General features: G+C 46.6%; 1 protein-coding gene across 5 annotated transcripts in view; it reads right to left on the bottom strand.

Annotated features, from left to right (window-relative positions):
* Mrrf (mitochondrial ribosome recycling factor) overlaps window positions 1-22,638 on the bottom strand; it is a 66,246-nt gene that overhangs the window by 4,867 nt on the left and 38,741 nt on the right. For 3 of the 5 annotated variants that reach the window (XM_005082110.4, XM_040735721.1, XM_013122039.3), the window contains one exon: window positions 11,272-11,702. The exons of 1 other annotated variant lie outside the window; for it this stretch is intronic. In XM_005082110.4, coding sequence (XP_005082167.1) covers window positions 11,625-11,702 — 78 coding nt within the window. In that variant the 3' untranslated portion in view covers window positions 11,272-11,624. Of the gene's footprint in view, window positions 1-11,271; window positions 11,703-20,257; window positions 20,613-22,638 lie in introns of those variants that run through there. One more of the 5 variants, XM_021234105.2, reaches the window with a different exon arrangement.

Raw genomic sequence — 22,638 nt, 5'->3', positions numbered from 1 at the left:
GGGGAATGCATAAACCATCCCATCCAGCAGCCCCATGCATTTAAACCCGTTTGTTCCTTCAGCAGATCCTTGCCATATAGGCTTGGTTCCGGGCACAGAGCAGGCTGTGAGGGTTAAGGTCCCTGCCCTCTCAGCGTTCACAGAGGGGACAGGAGGATTAAAGAGTACAAACAACCAGATCGGTCAATGTGGTGGTCGGGGAGACAGGGGCAGGAGGACAGCTGTCAGTGGGCACTGAGGTATCAGGCTGGAGTCTGGAGATGAGCAACCGGGTTCCCAGGCTCCGGGACCTTTTTACAATGAGGAGACAGACACATGGTTGGCCACAGGAGCGGAGATGGAGAGGATGGAGAGTGGAGGGGAGGTGCGGAGGGAGCTGCTGGTAGACCTTTCCTCCCGTGTGGTCTGGCTTCTAGGAGGCAAGAAAGGAGAGCTGTGAGGCAGACCCTCAGTGCTGAATCATTCACATAGGACCCGCCTCTAGGCCAGGGGCGTCCCATTCAGGCCAATAGGGCTTTCCAGGGTCTGCTCTGGGCTGGTGGTGCTCAGGTAACTACCGGCTCCCAGAGCCCCCATCCCCACCCCTGCGCCGTGCTAACCTCTGGGATTTTCTCCTTTATTCCCTGTTTTCCTGCCGCGCTAACTCATCTAGGGGAGTCACTAATGGCTACTCCATGCAGCTGTGCTCAGTGAAGTCTGGAGCATCCTGGGCAGAAGGAACAGAATGTACAATCTCTGAAGGGGGGGGCAGAGCAAGGGGGACCCAGATGGAACGAGGAGCAGCCTGTTTACCTGTCCTTCCTGTTAAGCCCTTGGGAGCAATAATTCGTATTCCTGGGAGCAGTAGAGCCTGGGGGGGGGGGCTTGGTTTGCATTTTCAAGAGTTAGCCAAACAGAGAAAGACCAACTAGGGGTGCATAGTCTCTGGATCCTTCAGCCATGGAGTATCACTGGAGGCTTTGAGGAGTGCCACCCCACTGCCAAGACTGTTCCCAGAGGGCTGATTAGATGGAAGGGATGGGACAGAGGGAAAGAAACCAGGTCAGGGGCAGGAGCCAGTTGCGGCCACCCACAGTCCATCTCTGTGCAAAGCTGCCCGTGCCCTCATCCTACTTTATGGTCAAGACACCAAGCTGCCTACTATTAAGGACTGTAGATCTTTTGCTGTTGTTTGTTTTTGTTTTGGGGGGGTTGTTTGTTGGTTTGTTTTTGGGAGACAGGGTTTCTCTGTGTAGCCCTGGCTGTCTTGGAACTTACTTTGTAGACCAGACTGGCCTCAAACTCACAGAGATCTCTCTCTCCTTCCCCCCCCCTCCCTCCCTCACTCCCTCCCTTCCTCTTTCCCCCTTCCTTCCTCCTTTTCCTTTTCTGAAAAAATAAATAAATAAAAGTCTAGACTATGGGAAGGGTGAGGCTTAGCATCCTTGGTGCTTGCAGCCAGGCCTGACAACCTGAGTTCAACCCGCACACCCACGGGTGGAAGGAAAGAATCAACTTGCAGAGGTTGTCTTCTGACTTCCACATATGCGTACGGCATGTTCACACACTCACACAATAAACAAATGATTAAATAAGTGAACATAAAAAAAGATAGATGGAAAAAATAAAACTATAGAATGATGCTGGTATTTGAGCCCAGCCAGGGCTGGGGGAGTCTATCTCAAAAGAGGGGATCCTATCTCAAAGCAAAGGAAATTCCTTGGTCTGGGCATGGTGGCACACACCTTTTATCCCAGCACTCAGGAGGCAGAGGTAGGCAGATCTCCATGAGTTCAAGGCCGCCATGATCTACACAGTGAGTCTCAGGGTAGCCAGGACTACACAGAGAAGTCCTGTCTTGAAAAGTAAGTGAGAACCTGATTCAAAAATAAGAAACCAAACCAAAACAGCAGCCGGGGAGACAGATGGCTCAGCCATTAAGAGCACTGGCTGCTCTGCCAGGGGACCTGGTTCAATTCTCAGCAACCACATGGAGGCTTTCAGCCCTCTGTAAAATCAGTCCTAGGGGAGTTGATGCCCTCTTCTGTCCTCCATGGGCACTGCTCACACATGGTACACAGGCAAAACACCCATCTAAAAAATACACACCATATATGACAATGTGGGGTGCCACTACCTCAGTGGCAATCCCATTACAATTTAGTGTATCCTTCCCAACCCACTTTCCTTTTAAATTTTCTAATGCGAAACAAATCCACAGTCATTTTAGGAGGAGTTACTGTGTGTGACATTCTGGTTTATAGGAGCCATACTGTGTAAGTGACAAGGCTTGTTTTTCCTACTGCCTCTTGTGCTTCGAAGTTCCATTGTAGCTTAAATCTACCACCCTGGGTCAAGACCTAAGGATAGTATTTATTCATTCCCACAAAGGGCAATCACTACCCCCTTCCACATAGAGGGAGGGGCACAGAAAAACTGGGGGGGGGGGCTTGAACCCTGGGCCAGGAGCGTTGTGTGTGAGCCTGGGGACAGGCCCTCAATAATCCCACTTCTTCACTCTCCCAGGGGAAGCCTCTGCTGCTCTTTGTATCCATTGTCTCTTTAATGACCCGCTGAAGTCAAGTACCCATTGTTCTCGGGGCTGGGGCGGCCTCCCAGGCTTTCCTTCCCAGCCTTCCTTTGGCAGGCGGCCTTATCTAGTCCCGCAGCCTGCCAGCCCCAGCTGAGGCAGCTTCCTCCACCCACATCCCTCCTGGGCCTGGACCGCACAAGCCCAAGGCCTCCACCCACCCTCTCTCCCGCTTTCCTTTTTACAAAGCTGACTCTCCCACTCCGTCTTCAGTCACCTCTCCCTGTGTGTCCAAGTGTCTCAGCCCGTAACTGTATGCGTGCCTCCCTCGGTAACACACAATGTCTCTGTCTCCCTGGCACACTCTGCACTGTCTGTCTCGACCTGGAAACATCCGGGCTTGCATGTGTGCAGTCGTGTGCCTGGACATCTCCATGTTCGTGCCTGCCACATTCCGGTGCGCGACGCTTTTCTATGGCCCTCTTCTGACTCCCTCCCTTGCCTCCCTTGCCCCATCTAAAGCCCTCGGATTGACTAGTACCCTGTTTCCAGCCCTGGCCCCACCGATGCCGCACACTCCCCACGGGGTCCCTGACACACCACACGGGTCAAACCGCCTCCAGCTGTGCCTGTCCTTCCTGGTTACGGCTCCCGCTCCCCTTGGACAGCAGCCTCAGAGACCTTAGCGCCACGAGGCTAAGGGTGTGATGTCCTAAGCTCCCAGACTCTGAGGTTCGGGTATCTGCAGGGCTAAAATAGATAGACGAACAAATGGGAACCAGCAGAAGTTAAAAATAAATAAATAAAGGCCAGAGAGGTGGCTCAGCAGGCAAAGGCGCCCTCTCCCCCACGACATGACTTCAGTCCCCAGATCCCACATGGTAGGGAAGGTCTGACCCTGAAAGTTGTCCTCCGACCTTCACATATGTGTCTCTGCATGCATGCACACACAAAACAACATGATTTAAAAAATAATAAATAAATGGGAACCAGTGAGTGACCAAGTCTTCATTTTTTTAGACAAAAGCTTTTAAACATTTTTATTTAAATTAAAAACAATCTTATTTTACATACTAATCCCAGTTGCCTTTCCCATCCCCCCCCCATCCACTCCCATGAGGGATCACCAAAGTCTGTCACATCATTTGAGGCAGGACTAGGCTCTTCCCTTGTACCTAGGGTGAGAGAGCATCCCTCCAGGGGGAATGGGCTCCCAAGCCTGTCCATGCACTAGGGATAAATACTGGTTCCACTGCCAGCAGTCCCATAGACTGCCCAGGCCTCCTAACTGATACCCACCATCAGGGGGCCTGGTTTGGTCCTATGCTGGTTTCTCAGCTGCCAGACTGGGGTCCATGAGCTCCCCCTTGTTCAGGTCAGCTGTTTCTGTGGGTTTCCCCAGCATGGTCTTGACCCTTTGCTCATCACTCCTCCCTCTCTCTATCTGGATTCCAGGAGTTCAGCTCAGTGTTTAGCTGTGGATGTCTGCTTCTGCTTTCATCAGCTACTGGATGAAGGCTCTAGGATGGCATTTAAAGTAGTCATCAATCTCATTACAGGGGAAGGGCATTTAAGGCAGCTTCTCCACTATCGCTTAGATTCCTAGTTAGGGTCATCCTTGTGGATCCCTAGGAAGTCTCTAGTGCCAGATTTCTTGTTAACCCTATAATGGCTCTCTCTATCAAGTATCTCTTCCCTTGCTCTCCTCTCTTCTCCCAACTCGACCTTGCTGATCCCTCATGTTCTTACCCTAACCCCTTCTCCCCTCCTTTTTCTCCTAACCCTCCCTCCCCCATGCTTCCAATTTACTCAGGAGATTTTGTCCCTTTCCCCTTTGGCAGGTCCACGTATGTCTCTCTTAGGCTCCTCCTTGTTTCCTAACTTCTCTGGGGTTGTGGATTGCAGTCTGGTTGTCCTTTGCTCTATGTCTAATATCCATATATGAGTGAGTACACACCATGCTTGTCTTTCTGTGTCTGGGTTACTTCACACAGGATGGTTTCTTCTAGTTCCATCCATTTGCAAAGGCTTTTTTGTTTTTTGTTTTTAAAGAAAACATCAACTTATCATTGCACAATAGAATGCTTAACACCAAAAACAGGAGAAAGAGAAGAACCAGAAATATACAATCATCTTTAACTGAAAATTTAAATTTAGTCAAAGTCTATGAATGTGATTTTATGGAATCATTTGCAATATTGCCTTTATCAGGTGAAGCTATCAGGTTCCCTCACAGGGTCCTCCCTGCTGGCACCCACAGAAAAGCAGTGATCTTTATTAATAGTAGAAAGCATAACCAGGCCCTAGAAAGTTCTCACTGGCCACTCAGCATGTCATAGGGCCCTCCCAGGCCCACTGACCTCTCAGTTAACTTCTGGGGGTGCCTAGCTAGGCAGGCACCCAGACTGTCTGGGGTCCCGGGGTCCTGTGTCCTTGGCCATGCAAATCGAACCCTGTGCTTCCATCCTTATCCACGTAACAACGCCTCGATTCCAGGTTGCCAGATGCACTCTACTTACTAACTGGAAAATGGGCATGGGGGGGGGGTTGACATCGAGATCAGAGCCTGGAAAGAAGACATCCATGACCAGCACTGCTATGGGCAATCAGGGAGCCCCACAACACACAATGAGTCAGTTTGGGGAGGTGCTAGTATACTGGAAAACTCAGACAGGGGCTTGGAATCCCACCCAGGATTCCTTGGAATGCAGAGGTCAAGGGGTAGGCATAGGGTTAAAGGCAAAGACATCTCTAGCAAGCTGCATCCCAAACCCGGGAACTAGCACTGTTGTCAGGGTCGAGGGTGCTTCCAGGAAGAGCAAAGTGAAGCCTGCTAACAGGCACTGCAAGCCACAACTGCACAGGGAGGAATATGGTAGACGCCAGCATTGGGGACATCACACAGTGCCTTCCAGAGTCACCCAGAACCTCAGCGGCAGGCTTAGCCCATGAGACTTAAAGTCCTGGGTGAACAAGTTCAAAGGATTATTAGAGACTGGGTGACTGGAGGAAATGGGGTTTCATCTGTCTCCAAGGCCTAGCAGATCCTTGGAAGAGGACAGATGTTTCCTCTAGCTCTGCTCTGCACCAAACATGGTACTGGGCAGAGATGCAAATCCTAAAAGAAACAGATTTCTTCTAAGACACTTGCACGAGGCTTCTCCAGGGTTAGGCACGATTCCCTCACAGGTGGAGCCAAGTGTGCAGAGCCCCTGTGGAGGCCTGTCTGCTTGCCACATGCCACACCCGACCCCAGTAAGAACCTCCCAAGGATGTGCCTTGAATGGAGAGTCCCTTTGGAGAGAGAAGTGACAGGAGGTGACTTACTGCACATAGAATGAAGGGCGGTAAAAACGGCTCAAAATGTATGGTCTGGCACCTGGGAGGGAGGTGCTGCCTGTCATTTAGGAAAGGACACACAGAAGGGTGGGATCTGGCCGGGCGGTGGTGGCGCACACCTTTAATCCCAGCACTCGGGAGGCAGAGGCAGGTGGATCTCTGTGAGTTTGAGGTCAGGCTGGACCGACAGCCTCCAAAACAATACAGAGAAACCCTGTCTCGTAAAAACCAAAAAAAAAAAAAAAAAAAAAAAAAAAAAAGAGTGGGATCTGCTGAGTGAGAGGGTGTGAGATGCGAAAGAGGCACAGCCAAGTCTAGAAAGTGAAAGGAAGAAGATGAATGTAAGGATGCCCAGTGCTGGGAGGGGCACGGAACAGGGTTGCGGAGTCCAGGTAAGCACTGCCGGTTGGATGAGGGAGGCAGGGATTAATGTGACACATACCAGGCAGAACCAACAGCCGATGGACAGGGAGGGAGGTGTGAGCTGTCTGCCACCAAGGACGCCGGCAAAGCCAAGTAAGCAGTGGCTGTAGCAGGTGGTTCTGAGAGTCCCATCCTGGAGACACAAGGCAGGAGTTTGTGTAACTCGGTGGGCAGGGGGTGGGGCATTAAGAGGGTTCTGAGGGAAACTGGGGCCTTGTCCTCAGATTGATTTTACTTAACAGCACGGGAGGATTGAGGTGGACCAGAATGGAAGGAGAGACAACGGCCATGACTGTTTGCGCAGTCAGCACCCACCTTCCTCAGAGCGGCAGCGGCCATGTCTTACCGCCCAGTATCAATATAGAGCACACGGATTCTCAAAACACATCAGTGTTGCCAACAATTGTAAGGAGTTCCGTAAATACCAGAATATAGCTTATGAACGGAGGAATATTCTTTATCCTTGAGGACAAAAAATTCTGACACATGATATAACTGAGGATCCTAACCCTGAAATAAACCAGTCACAGACAGGTTCTGTGTAAGTGTCTGCAGGAGCATCCTAGAGAGGGCCAACTCAGAGAAGGGACAGTAGTGGCCCCAGGGGACGGGCGGTGGGGACAGAGCTAGAGTTCGTTTGATGGGTGTAGGGTTTCAGTTTTTTTTTTTTTTTTTTGTGGTGAGGAGTCCGGGACACTGGTTAGACAATAATGTAAACATGCTCTCAACATCCCTGAGCCCTTAAAAATGGCTAAGATGCTGAATACATTCAAAAGAAAGGGGAAGATAAGATGCGAGTTTTAGGGTGGCTTAGGGTAATGAAAGCCCAGAGCTAAAGGGAAGCACACTGCAACGTGGGACTCTGAAAGGCTTCTTAAAAGCAAAGACACAGAGAAGGAAAACACCGCGAAGTGCAGCAAAACAAACAACACCCCCCCGCCACACACACACACACACACACGCGCGTGCACACACATACACACTCGTGCACACACACACACACACACACGCGCGCGAGCGCGCGCGCACGCCCTACGTGGTAACCCAGAACATGAAGCGATGTTGGCCTGAGCTCCAGCGTGATCTCAGCACCAGAAAGCACCGCAGCTGTGTGGAGATGAAGAAATGCTATTAACAAGGCTGACAGACCACTCCAGTCTAAGACTCACTAAAAGGCCAAAACTCCAGACTCTAGAAAATTAAACACCATTTCTTCTTTTTCTCCTCCTCCTCTTTCTCCCAAGACAGTTTCTCTGTAGCCCACTCTGTAGACCAGGCTGGCCTCCAGCTCAGAGGCCTGCACCTTTGCCTTCTAAGCGATGGGACTAAGGGTGTGTCTTTCGTCAGAGATGGCCGGCCGCTTTATCCCACCAGGTGCTTCTTTTCCTCTACCGTCCACGCCAATGGAACAACTGATCCAAAGTTACCCCTGAGCTTGAAACTTCACTCTGGTGCTTGTTGGACTGCATGAGCAAGGGCGAGTTACAGGAACACACATACTAGCAGTGCCCACATCAACTAAGCTTAGGTGCAGTGCTACTCGTTAAGGTCTAGCGTGTTGCTGAGCTCACACCGGACATTCAATAAAAGTCTGTAGCTGTAGGACGAAGAGCAAAATTTACCAGACCATCTGAGAAAATAAAAATTTAGCCATTATTTATTTACTGTGTGTGTGTTTCAAGGTGGTCAGAGGACAGCCTGAGGGAGCCATTCTCTTCCCCCCACATGTAGGTCCCCAGGATTGAACTCAGTGCTTTTACTTGCTGAGTCACTGCTCTCACGCTTTTTAAAAGATGTGATTGTAGCCCAGGCTGGCCTCAAACTCAGCCTCTCAAGTGTCAGGTTACACGCGTACGCCTTCAAATTTGGTAAATAGTGCTCTTTAACCATCAAAAAGAAAAAAGCTTTAAGTAAAAACATCCTGCAGTGCACTGGGCTGTTTATAAAGTACTATGGGTTAGTGGTCAAACGAGTTAATAGTGCGGCAGGAGAAGCGACTGTCTGCGTGTACACATGGACAGATGGCCATGGCAGCTTTAGGGTTAAGAAAAGTAAACCTGAAAAAGAACACAACGGCTCTCCTCTTTACACACTTCACTTTAAATAGGGCTAAGTTGTGAGAAATTTGTGTAAGGGTAGGGCAGGCATATGAGTGGACAGGCGCCTGCCGTCAAGCGCACACATGCAGAAGGCAGAGCAGGGGGTCAGGGGTCATCCCATCTCTGTCCTACTCTTGGGATAGCCTCTCTCACTGAACTAACTGGAAGCTCACACTATTTTGGCTCTAGTGGGGTTGGGGTAAGTGACTCCAGGACCACCTGTCTGTCGGGTCCCCCTGTCTGTCCCCCAGTGCACACAGTGTCTGGCTTTTCCTGTGGATGCCAAGGTGTCAGATTCAGGTCCTATGCACACGGCAAGCACTCTGACCACCCAAGCCATCTCTCCAATCCTGAGAAATTTTATTTTTAAATCTTTATGCTTCTTTTGTGAGATCTGCACACTTGTGCACACACCTATACACCAAAAGGATGATTTTTAAGCAGACTAAAACCAAGTTTTTCATGGGACTTTGAGAGTCACCAAACTGAGCACAGGAGGTAGTTAGTAATTCTGCTAGTGTGAGAACTTTCCGTGTGAGACTGTCACAGGAGAAGGGGACAAGTTACCAGCTCCTGTACACTGGTATCTCAGTATACCCAATCAGGTAGTCGCCTTCTGGTCCCTGCCATCAACATATCCCTAACACACAGGGCAACAGAGCTTCTTTGATAAATGTCAACTGAAATAGAGCAATCAGCTGAAAACCATTTGCTGAGCCGTCCCACCGCCCTGGGCCCAGGGCTTTCCTTTATTCATTTATCATGATATATGGCTTTGGCCAACATACACACAGGAGAGAAATTGTTGACATGTGGAACCCAAGTACTGAAAATCTTTCATCCCCCCCAACCCCCGTCTGTTCACCAAATAAGTTTTGTTTATTTAAAGACTACAGAGGATTTGGCTGTTAAGAACCAAATGCCTTTGGAGTGGAGTTACAACATAATTTATCATTTCCTCTGTTTATTAAAAAGCCCTGCATCTCTGAGCAGCACATTTGCAGTGAGAATTCCACCATTCGCAGAGCTGGAGCTCTGCAAACCTGTGTGGCCTGCCTTGCTTTCCCCTGGCTAACTTCCCACTGGCCTCTGGCTTTGAGCAGGTCATCCTTGACCTAATCCTAACCTTAAATTCTCACTATGTCACAGCAGGTCCCACCAGTGTGGGCAGAGGCAGCAGCAGGAGGCTCGTTACCTAGGCAGGTCACACCACCTGATCAGGAGCAGACTCGAGGCACTATGAGGGAACTCAGCTCAGGTAGTAGTACTCAAGAGTCAGAGGCCACAACCAGTTGTGGCCTCTGGGCAGTACCCGACAAACCGATTGTGACCACCAGATCCTGACAAGACAGCAGGTGCAGTGGCCTCTGGTTAGACAACCTGGCGGTGCTGGGCGTGTGGCCACACAGGGTACCTCGGAATGGAGCCCCACTTCCCCAGCATCTTCCCCCATCCTACTATCTGCACCCTTCACAGATGCTTTCTAGGAAGTTGGTAAACCTACCTCTCAAGTCCTAAGCAGCATGCTGGCTCATTACCTAGATCACGGGAGAAGCAGGAGCTATGTTTGTGTGGTCCAGATCTGCTACTGTCATCAGGAATGGGGCTCTCTTTCAGGGCTAAGTGCAGAACCCAACTGTCAGAACTAAGTCAGTACAGGACACATGGCTGGTATCCACTAACCCAACTGTCTACAGGTCTACAGGTCACGTGTCAGAACTAAGTCAGTCAGGACACAAGGCTGGCGTCCACTAGAGAATGTGGTATTCAGGGAAAGCTGCACACATTTGTTACAGGAGTGTTCGCGACAGTGGGAAAACGGTAAGGTTTTACCTGACATCCGCGGGAGCAACAGACTTTGGCATTAGAGATAAAACTTTTTGTCCCTGTTTTGCTGCTTGCTAGCTGTGTGACACTGCTTGAGAAACTTTACATCTTGTAAAATGAGGCTGAGAACAAAGAAAATGCTCCTTAGCCAACTGCAGAGGCCTAGGCCTTTAATCCAAGCATTTGGGAGGCAAAGGCAGGAAGATCTCTGTGAGTTGTAGGAAAAAAAAGAAAATAGAAAAAAAAAATGCCCCATGACTTCCCTACTCCACCATCTGGGAGGATTCATTCCCTTAATATAGGCATGTTTGTTCCCATATTTTTAAGTGTAGGTGGTACATATATGTCTAGTTTCCTGTGAAGATTACAAATAATGCCTAAAAATAGCAAAGCTCCTGATGGTTCTGCTATAATTGAATGAAAAAATGACTGCAGAAGAGGAAAAAAAAGACAAACTAACTTCACCTGGCCCTCAAAGCCATGCTACAACAGGTGAGTTAGCTTAGCAGATACAGGCACTTGGTGCCAACTCTGAGAGTCTGAGTTCTGGGCCCAGGTCTCACTTGGTGAAAGGAGAACTGACTTCTGGGAGTTGTCTGAGCTCTACATGCATGCTATGGCATGCGCATCCATGTGTGCGCATGTGTCTATGCAGAAATGCAGAAAAAAGAAGAAGAAAAAGAAAAAGGAGAAGAAGGAAGACAAAAGGCTGGGTTTTGACAAAGCACCTGTCTGTCTCTCAGGAAGACAGGTCCTGGCCAAAAAGAGCTCACTACCAAAAAATGTCGACAGAGGCAAGGGTGCATGACAGAAAGAAAAGCATTTGGTGAGCAGCTGCCAACTTACTCACAACATAGACACATGGACAACTTCAAGCCTCATTCTGTGTCATTCTCTCCAGTTATTTTGTCAAGATACAGCTAACAGAAAAGAAAAACAGGTTTCGATACGAGGATCCCCGAGGGCAGGGCTGGTGCCACAGTGAACTCGGTCCTCAGTATGACAACCACAGGCAAACACACTCTTGGTTGCTTTATAAGGAGGTCTGGGAGCTTTCCCACCCAAGCCACTCGATTTTTCCTCTGTGGGTATTTTTCCCATTTATTTAGGTTTGATCATTAGCAGTCAGAGTGAAGGCCCACACTAGTTCAAATGAGTTAGAAACAAGGGCAGGGTCTAATTCACTGTCTGAAAGGAGGCAGTCCTGTGGTGACGTCAGAGTCAAGGTCACCACCACAGCAGATATCCCGAGGCCATCACACCAGAAGATTCTGAGCTGACAAGGCTACCCAAGGAAGCAAATAGAGCTTCAGAGAGTCTAAGCCTCCCCTGGAGCAATAGCAGTGACAGCCTCCATGGATGGACAGCGGAGTGGGAGACACCAGCTTGTCACCTAAGGGACGACCAGAAAATGTGACGGCTGCCTTTCATCCAAGGAGTTCTTTGGTCTTTGCTGCCAGATGCCTGTCCAGCTCTGCAACTGTGTCGTCGGCCATTTGGCTGATCTGCAAGAACAAAAACTGAAGTTTGATGGCTGGGATGGGGGACAAATGTTCCCAAAACGTACAAGGTTACTGGGAAATAATGATAGTGACAGGCTCTAAGAAATGCGTGTAGACAGTTACTGATTCTTAGCAACAGTCAGGTGAGGGGGATAAGGTTATCCCCCTTTCAGATAAGAAAAACAAGACAGACTATTTATTCAGGGAACACAGAGTCATAATATCAAACTTTACTACACAATATCCAGCACTTAAAATGGTTACACAGCCCAGAAAGGCCAGCCTAGCTGCCTCCTAGCAATCCCCTAGAGCTGTGGGTCTCACCCTTCCAATGCTGTGGCTGTTACAGCTCCTCATGGTGTGGTGATCCCAACCATATAGTTATTTGGATGCTACTTCATAACTGTAATTTTGCTACTGTCATGAGTCCTAAAAATATCTGATATGCAAGATATATGCTATATGACTCCTGTGAAAGAGTCCTTAAAACCCCAAAGGGGTCGAAGCCCACAGACTGAGAACCACTGCTCTAGAATGTCTTACACATCAGCTACTCTATTTCAGAAAGCCTTTAGATGAACTGATATAAATAGACTCTAGAGTTAGAAAATGAATAGAGAAAATGCAAATTACAACAAGATACACCTTCAGCTATCATTGTTAGCAAAACTTGATGCTATAGTTTCTAATTACAATATTCAAAACTTGCAAGCTACAGTGAATGGATAAGCTCCCACATCACAGGTAGACTTCAAATGGACACAAATGCTCATACTACTTAATCCCCAAATATCTCAACTGGGAAATTACCAAGCAAACATGACCTGGACACAGAGTTCTTTTATTATAGTTATTTATGTATGGGTGCTTTGCCTATGCATATGTTTGTGTGTCATGTGTGTAACTGGTGCCTAAGCCAGAAGAGCATGAGATCCCTTGACGGAGTCATGAACGGTTGTGAGTCACCATATGGGTGCTGGGAACCAAACCTGAGTCCTCTGGAAAAACAGCCAGGACTCTTAACCACCGAGCTAATTCTCCTGTCCCAAGTTTTTTACTTTATCTATGAGTGTTTGTCTACATGTGTGTGCACCTTGTGTGTACCTAACACTTGGATGTTGGATTCTCTGAAACTAGTTATGAGCCAGCCACCAGGGTCATATGCCACCATGTGGGAGCTGGGAACTGAATCTGGGAAGAACAATGGGTGCTTCTCATCAACGGCCAACTCCCCAACCCCTAGCCTCAAAATCCTCTTTTATATAAAGTTTTATTTAAATTAGAAACAATCTTATTTTACATATCAATTCCAGTTCCCTCTCCTCTCATCCCCCCATTCCACCCCTCACCCACTCCTCAGGGAGGGTGAGGCCCTTCATGGGGGATTATCAGAGTCTGTCACATCATTTGCAGCAGGGCCTAGACCCTCCCCTGTGTATCTAGGTTGAGAGAGTATCCCTCTCTGGGGAATGGGCTCCCAAAGTCCATTCGTGCACTAGGGATAAATGCTGATTCACTGCCAGAGGCCCCATAGACTGCCCAGGCCTCCTCACTGACACCCATGTTCAGGGGCCTGGTTTGGTCCCATGCTGGTTCCCCAGCTGTCAGACCAGGGTCCCTGAGCTCCCTGCTCATCACTCCTCCCTCTCCACAACTGAACTCCAGGAGTTTGGCTCAGTGCCCAGCTGTGGGTCTCTGCTTCTGCTTCCATCATCCACTGGATTCTTAAGTTCTAGGTGTAGAGAGGTTTATATGGGCTTATCTTTTTAATTTATGTGTTTGTGTGTGTGCTTGCATGAGTTTATGTGCACTACATTATGTAGGTGCTCAGGAGGCTACAGGAGCTGGTCAGATTGCTAGGGACTGCAGTTACAAGGCGATGAGCTGCCTGATATGGGTCCTCTGTAAGAGCAGTAAACACTCTTTATTAATTGTGAAACTCCAGTGCCCTATCCCCAACTTGATTTTGAATAGTGAAAGAAATAGAAACTCTAAAGTTATAGGATAGGGAAGCAGATGAACACACACAGACATTACAATGGCTGTGTCAAATTCTAGGGAGAGAAAATACATTTAACTAACACCCTGGTATGGGTTACATTTATAGTAATAAAAATGTGTTTGAATAATACTTAAAAATGTAACATCTTGGAGACATGTTCCTGCTTTCCTTCAATTAGAAAAATAATCCAATTTAGAAACTTCTGTCTGAATATCTGTAACTAATCTATAAACTAATCTATAAATATCTAAACTAATCTATAAAATATCTAATCTATAAAATATCTAAACAAAATTACATGCTTTGAAAAACTAAGCTGGTGATGGTGGTGATGGCTCACACCTTTAATCCCAGCTCTTGGGAGGCAGAGGCAAGAGGATCTCTGTGAGTTTGAGGCCAGCCTGGTCTACAGAGCAAGTTCCAGGGTTATACAGAGGAACCCTGTCTCAAAAAACAACAAGAACCTAAGACACATACCAAAATCTTTTAATTTTTAGAGCATTTTCATAATATATTCCTTTCTATACCCACCCAACTTCTTGAAGTTTGCATGCAAATGTATAGAATTTGAAAAAAAAATATCCTGAGTGAGGTAACAAAGACCCAAAAAGACACTCATGAGTGGATATTAGACATAGAGCAAAGGATAACCAGCTGATAGTCCACAACCTCAGAGAAGCTAGGGAACAAGGAGAACCCTAAGAGAGACATACAGGACCCCCCTGGGAAGGGGGAATAGACAAGATCTCCTGAGAAAATTGGGAGTTGGAGGGAAGAAGAGAGGGTAGGAGGGGAAGGGGAGAAAAGAGGAGGGAGGAGATCATGAGGAAATGGGATGGTTAAAATAGGGAAGGACAGAGAGGGAGAGCAAGGAAAGAGATATCTTGATGGAGGGACCCATTATGGGGATATGGAGAAACCTGGCACTAGGGAAATTCCCAGGAATCCACAAGGATGACCCCAGCTAAGACCCTAAGCATAGTGGAGAGGGCACCTGAACTGCCCTTCTTCTGTTATTAGATTGATGACGACCTGTATTGTCATCATAGAACTTTCATCCAACAACTGATGGAGGCAGATGCAGAGATCCACAGCCAAGAACTGGAAAGAGCTCTCAGTGTCCAGTCAAAGAGAGGGAAGAGAGATAATATGAGCAAAGGGGTCAAGACATTTTGGGGATACTCACAGACACAGCTGACCTGATCTAGTGGGAGCTTACTGACTCCAGAAAGACAGCTGGGGAAGCTGCATGGGATGGAACTGGGCCCTCTGAATGTGGGTGACAGTTGTGTGGCTTGGGCAGCCTGTGGGGCCCCTGGCAGTGGGACCAGGATTTATCCCTAGTGCTTCAACTGGCTCATTGGAGCTCATTACCTATGGAGGAATACCTTGCTCAACCTAGATACATGGGGAAGGACCTCAAAGAGATGTGCAGACTGTGTTGATTCCCCATGGGAAGCCTTACCCTCTCAGAGGAGTGGATGGGGAGGGGAAGCAGGAAGAGGGGAGGGAGTGGGAATTGAGATTGGTATGTAAAATGAGAAAACATTGTTTAAAAATAAAGAAAAACAACAAAAAAAATCAGAAGGAAAAAGAAAACCAGTAAGACAAAACGCAAAAATGCACCAAAAACCCCCCCCCCAAAAAAAAAAAAAAAACCAAAATAGTGTTTAGTGCTGACCAATCACTCCTGGACATGGGGCACCCCGTACAGTGTGGCTTCAGCAATAGGACCCTACTGTCTTAGCAATAGCTTTTTTTTTTTTAAGGGGGCTTGTCTATAGGACTTTTCTGGCCAATGACTCAAAAGACGCAACCAATTCTTGGCAATGGAGGTTTTACTTGGTAGTATAAAATGTCTTTTTACTTGGTGGCATAAGATGTCTAGTTGGTACACTGTCCCCATTATATGGTGATTCCGTTTAAATTTCATATATGTATAGTCAATCCTAAATTGATAAATAATGTGTTATTTAGGTCTGTCTTGGTCATATCCCACCTAAGTCACAGAACATATCACGTTCTCAGGAAGTATCTATCAAGAGAAAAATTGTTAAAGTTCTCTGTGTTTTTCTACAGTTAAGTATGCACGCCTTTACAAGAACGAAAACATGACTTAGTAGGTGTTGCAGGCTCCCTTCTGAGTCTAAATGGGGTTGAAATGAAGGCAGGCAGCCTGGCAGGAAGCTCCCAGGGCTAGTGCAGTGAGATCTGTGCTCAACAGCACAGCAGCTGCTTGACATCTTTATTTGCCAACCACAGGCCTTGGCCAGGAGTTAGGAACTAAATACATGGCTTGAAAGAGCAGAAACTAAAAAGGGCTTGCAGCAATGGGTCCCAGGCAGGAAAGCTCTCACCATAGAAAAAGCTACACATTTGTACGCTGGGACTGCTGGATGCACTGAAAGAATGACTGGACTCAGAGTGGCAGCTGCTCCCTCCCCCACAGTCAGTCATAAATGCCTGACACACTGCTGGTGCCTGGAGCTGCCTCTCATAGGCCAGGAGCAGCGTCCAGAAAACACCAGCTCAGCGGGCTGCCAGCCTGGGCCAGCCAAGGGTGAAGGCTGCAGTAAGGTTACCAGGGTGGAAGGATTGAGAAACGGAGGGGAATACCCAGGCTAACTATCTGATAACAAGTGACACTCTCAATCTGCTTCCTCACCCATCCATTGAGGGTGCCAGTCCCTGGCTAACAGTTAAGTAAAAACAAGACTATACAAACATGACATAAGCTGGTTATCTTATGCAAATGCTGCATGTGTTACTGTGACTTTTATCACCACTTTCTGACTTCAAAAGTACTTACTAGCTTATTAGCAGCTGATAGGTACAAAAGGCACTTGGGGACAATTCGCCTGCGGGGTCACCATTTTCATCTTTATCAGACTTTGTAAAACACTGATGATTAATGACACAGGCGGCAGCAGCAGCAGCTCCTACTGCTGAGTACTTAACTGTGCGCCAGACACTGGCTAACAATCTATTCACCTAGAAGTTGCATAAGAGCTCCTACTACATAAAGTGTTTGTTTCTGTTAACACATTTATTGAAATCCAGCCATCCCACATAACCCCTAGAAAGTAGAAAGGACAGTTACCATCCCCATTCTACAGAGAACTAAACCATGGCAGTCTTGGGCACGATTTCTCTGCTCACTCTGCTCTACACACTTCCTTCTTACGTGATGTGGTGTGGCCCAAAACTCACTCACTCCTGACTGACACTCCTAGCCACAGCACCTGGCCCACTCCCTCCTCATCCCAGCCATGCTGTTCTAGGGTCACTGAAAGGGTTAGCTCCATTTCCTTTCAAATCACAAGGTCAGAAACCAGAGTGGATGAAAAATCTGAGTGAAAGTTATCAAGGACCATCAACATACTAGCCTCGTTTAAGCACGCGTGTCTTCTGGTCCTCCTATCACTCTTGTGAGACGGGCACAGAGCATCTCACTTTACAGATGAGCAAAGAGACTCACAGGTGAGTGAAGCCATCTGCTCCCTTCACAGCTGGGGAGTAAAAGAGCTGGGGTTGAATGCCTGACTCCAAAGCAGGAAGCACTTACACTCTCATGCCTCGCCTTATAAAATTATGACATTATCACCAACAACACCAGAAGCACCATCATCACTGTGTCTGCTGGTTACCAGTTCAGGAAAACAGAAGACAGGGACAGAGAAGGGGGTGACAGGAGCACAGAGTATAACTCTAGGCAGGCCTACACACAAGCCATCTTTCATGAGGACAGTCTGACCCGGTCTAGCACCCAACCTGCTGCCTGCCTGCAGGGGCCCCTCCCCTCCTTCCAGAGAGTGCTGCTTCTCAGAGCAGTGAGAGGATCTTGGCCAGAGTCACTGGCAATTTCTGCCAGATGCTTTACTGTTCAGCAGGCCTGCTTATGGTAAACTAAAGCAAAGGGACCACAGCAGGCTGGCAGATGTCCGGAGTCCTGAGCAGGAACATCCCTGGTCCTACAGCAGCGCTGGCCTAGGCTAGGAGCTGAGGGAAATCAGAGGCCAGATACAATGACTTGAGACAGAACCTACAGGTCAATCATTTCAATCCTATACACCAAAGATGAAGAAATGTTGTCATAAAGTATTTCTAAACAATCAGACTGCCAAAGAATTCTGAAACTGATTTTACAAGAAAAGGCTGTTCATCATCTTATCACTGAAGTGACTCCTGAAATTCTGAAAATGACAAACTATCAATCTTTATACACCTCGTATCTTTAGAACTTCCTTATTAGACCTACTTCCTTTATTTTATGTGTGTGTGTGTTTTATGTGCATGTATGTATGTACACCACATACATGCTTGGTGCCCACATGGGTCAGAACCCCTGGAGCTGGAGTTACAGATGCTTGGGAGCCACCATATGAGTGTTGGGAAATTAACCTGGGTCCTCTATAAGAGCAGCCAGTGTCTTGGGCAGTGAGCCATCTCTACAGCTGCAGCTTTTCTTTATAAAATGTAATTGTAATGTTGTTTATAGTCCACTATCCTAAAAATAATGAATTCACCACTGTGGTGGTGCACACCTTTAATCCCAGCACTCAGGAGGCAGAGGCAGGCAGATCTGAGTTCAAGGCTAGCCTGGTCTACAGAGTGAGTTCCAGGACAGCCAGGGCTACACATAGAACCCGTCTTGAAAAAAAAATAAGTAATTCTAAAAAAATTTCATGTCAATGAAATCTTTTCCTCACTTCAATATAGATTCCAACAAATGGAATTCCAGTGGATACAAACAATGATTTTCAAGAACTTGGTTCCTAGCTTTCTTTTTTTGTTTGTTTGTTTTTGTTTTTGTTTTTCGAGACAGGGTTTCTCTGTATTGTTTTGGAGCCTGTCCTGGAACTCATCAATAGACCAGGCTGGTCTTGAACTCACAGAGATCCGCCTGCCTCTGCGTCCCAAGTGCTGGGATTAAAGGTGTGTGCCACTAACGTCCAGCTTCGCTTTCTATTATTATAAATAGCATTACGGCTCTACGTAGCCCTGTAGATTAAGGTTGAAATTTTCTCTTAAATGTGTTCGCAAGTTATAAATCAGAAGCAAATGGCTGCAGCATCTGTCATACTATCCTCTAGCAAGTTATAAAGATCCAACAAGGACAAACAATGAATTACGAAAGAGGGTATAACGCTAATGGTTTTTCTAGTTTTAATTTGCTGTGGTGGTTGATAAATGCATAAAATAAGTTCAACAGGAAAAATGTAAAGTCCTACATGAAGCACCACAGGTACAGAGGGCCTTAACAAAAACAACAAGCACACAGTTGCTTTATCTGTCTGCCTGTGTACCATGTAAGTACTTGGTACCCAGGGAGGCCAGAAGAGGGTGTCAGATCTCTTAGGACTGGAGCTACAGATGGTCAAGAGTCACCATGTGGCCGCTGGAAGAGCAGCCAGTGCGTTTAAGTGCTGAGCCATCTCTCCAGTCCCTAGAATGGTTATTATACATGCATAGAAATTCAGTGGGATGCATAGACCTTTAGTCTGGTTAATTTTAGTGTGACTTTTTTATAATAAAGTTTATTTAAAAAATAAATACATTTAAAAACTATTTAGAGCATAAAAGATGATCTGAAGACAAACAAAAGACATGTAAGCTCACATTAACATTTTTTAGTTCAGCCAGGTATGGTGGCACATGTCTAAGACAGAAGGACTGCGATGAATCTGAGGGCAGCCTGGGCTACACAAGGAGTTTACCAGGTCAACAAGGGCTGCATAGCAAGGTACTGTCTCATAAGAACAAAAACTCAGTCTAAATGTCAGAATCTAGTAAAAGGTGAAATAAGCTGGTAGGGTGGTGCATATCTGTAATGCCAGCACTCAGAAGGCGGGGGCAGGAAAATCATGAGTTTGAGTCCCAACTCAGATACAGAAAGAAAATCATGCATGTGTGTTTGAAAGGAGAGAAAAAACACACGCATACACTCTAAACTTGAGGTGGTCCTAAAATGATATATTAAGAACAATGCATTTCTGGGCTGGGGTAGAGCTAAATGGGAGACCACTTACAGAGTGTATGCAGGGCTCTGAGTTCAATCCCCAGCACCGAGGAGAAAACACAAGTAAATCAATGCTTTTCTCTATTCAGTGATCTACACTGCTATGCTCCACTCCAGGAAAACTTAAAGATTTATAAAGAACATATTCACTGCAACCTCACTAATATAATTTTTAAAATTATAAATATGTATTTTAAATAAAAATATTTATAAGCAGATCTTCTAAAAGATAGATGAACTATTCAGCAATCATGAGAGGTCATTTACAAAACCTTTTCAAACACATAAACAGTTAATGTCTTTATTAACAAATAAAAAAGTAAGCCTGGACTCAAAAGTTTATATATACTACACATACTCAATATCGTTTAAAACTATGTGCTAAAAAAAAAGAAAAGGAGTATTTTAAAATGTTGACCTCTGCATTTATGGGATGATTCTCTTCCACACTGCGATCTTCACATTTTACATTCTTTATAATGAGCAGACATTACTTTGATAATTAGGAACAAAGAAAAATTTAAACCGTTGAAGCAATAATCAGCCAACAACTTTATTATATAAAGCAAAGCAAAAACAAAACCAAGGGCAGAAACTCCTTTGGTGCCTTCCAAATAGAGAGAGGAACACGCTGCAGAGCGCACAGCACTGCTCCATGCAAACCTCTGCCACCCTGTAAGCGATGCTAACAAGGAGGTAAAAATAACACAGAAATGACATCTCTTCATCCAGACTTTTACACCAGAGAGGCCACGACACTGCGCACAGCCTGCAGAGCACACTGAGATCGATGTTGGGCGTCTCCACTCTATCAAGTCAATGATTGTCTTCATTCTGTCTCACACTAACTAACCAGGTATCAGCTTAGTATCAAAAAACCAAGACTTTTCACCTAAAAAGAATAATAAAGAGTAGGAAGCACTGGAAAGAAAGTATAATCTGAAAAGGGTGGGAAGCCAGTGTTCATGAGGAAGACTCCTGCCAAGGTCTTTGTCAAGTGGGTTTGAAAAGAGCACCCAGTATCTGAACATTCTTCCTCTTCAAGGAGCATGCGCTCTGCACTCTACGGCAGACTCCACCTTGCTGAGGGAGTAGTCTGACAGCTTGGCAAGTCCACAGCCCACTACCAGGAAGCAACACAAGGACTAAGTGTCCACTGCAGAGAGGGAGTCCCCTAGGACACCAAGGAGGAGCAGGCTCTGAGCTCTGATCAGTGCTCTGAGAAGGATAGCCTGATCTATGGCTGTCCCTCTGAGCAAACACAAGAGGACAGAAAGACAGCAAGAAGGGAGATCTGAGATTTAAATGTTAGGCATCCTAATGGCATCTTCTAGCATCCCATGAGTCCTTTCAAGGGAGAAATTACCAAACCTTTTTTTATGGGAAACAGACCACAAGGGTCAAGTAATTTCTCCAAGGTCACAGAACATCAGCTGCAGAATGGCTTTCCTTTTGCACTGCAAGCTTCTGGTTCTTTCAAAGTATACTTCTGCAGAATTATCAGAGAAACAGTTTAAAATGCATGTTTCAAAGCTGGAGAGATAGCTCAGCAGTTAAGAGCACTTACTGCTTTTCCAGAGGACCCAAGTTCAGTTCCCAACACCCACATCAGGTGCTTTAGTCACCTGTAACTCCAGCTCCAGGGGATCTGACACCTTCTTCTGGATTTTGCAGGTGCTTACACTCACCTGTATTATCTCCCACATAAACATACATGTACACACAATGTAAAAACCTTTTAGGAATACCGTCTCTAGGAAATATACTTAATCAGAAAATGCAGGGCCAGGCGTTGGTGGCGCACGCCTTTAATCCCAGCACTCGGGAGGCAGAGGCAGGCGGATCACTGTGAGTTCGAGACCAGCCTGGTCTACTGAGCGAGTTCCAGGACAGCCTCCAAAGCCACAGGGAAACCCTGTCTCGAAAAAAAAAAAAATGCAGGAACGATGCCCAGGAACCAAAATTCCCCAGGTGATTGCTGATTGACCTACAACCAGAATGCTAACTGCTGGGTCAAAATGAAGGCAGCAATTCACTCCAGCTCTCCTGCTCTACTCGCTTCTTCTCTCATGCCTCACCCTACCCCACACTCTTTCCAGCTTTCCTAAGATGATGCTTTCATTGTGAATGCAGCAGCTCTGAGGTCTATCAAATAACTTGTATGACGTTACTTATTTCATCTCCTAAATCCTGATAAATTTCCCTTCTTTTCTCCGATCTTGCCCCCTGCAATGTTCTCTACCTGGACACCACAGTTGCTTTTCCTAGGCATGCATTGATCTCATTGTCTGAAAAATGAGATCTTTCCAGAAGGCTACTGTATGAAAACTCCCTGGGAAGCAGTAAAAGATTCCTGGACACTCCAGATCCACTGACTCAGTGTCTGGGAGCAGACTTGCCTAGACTGTGGGCACAAGTGTGAAGACCATGGGTTTTCAGCAATTACTATCCACCTCGGGTTTGGGTCAGGGTCTCTCACTAAAACTGGAGCTCACCTTTAGCTAGAATGTCTGGTTAGTGAGTCCCAGGGCTTCTCCTATCTCCACCCCATCCAATCCCAATGCTGCACCTACATATCACCTTTGCATGTGGGAGGGATCTAACTCAAGTCCTTGTTCTTGCACAGCAAACATGTAATCAACTGAGTCATCTCCCTAATTTCTAAACACCTTCACTTTCCCTAAGGGCATAGTACTATTCATCAAAAGTTTACATCCGCCCTTCAGATCTCTATGAAGTAGTATATACTTCTCTGCAGCATGCTACTTGGCGTGGCCCATGTAACAAGCTTAGCCAATGGGAAGTGGCAAGAGTTTACGTGGTTGGATTTATAGTCCTGATATCTGCTATTGCCAAGAAAGGATGCTCTGGGCACTTGTTGACTCTGGAAAATTGTAAGATATATAAAGCAAACTTGA

The sequence above is a fragment of the Mesocricetus auratus genome, unplaced genomic scaffold, assembly GCF_017639785.1.
Source record: "Mesocricetus auratus isolate SY011 unplaced genomic scaffold, BCM_Maur_2.0 Super-Scaffold_100047, whole genome shotgun sequence".
NCBI classification, from domain to species: Eukaryota; Metazoa; Chordata; class Mammalia; order Rodentia; family Cricetidae; genus Mesocricetus; species Mesocricetus auratus.
The sequence above is the reverse complement of the archived record's forward strand: the minus strand, read 5'-3'. Positions and strand labels throughout refer to the sequence as shown.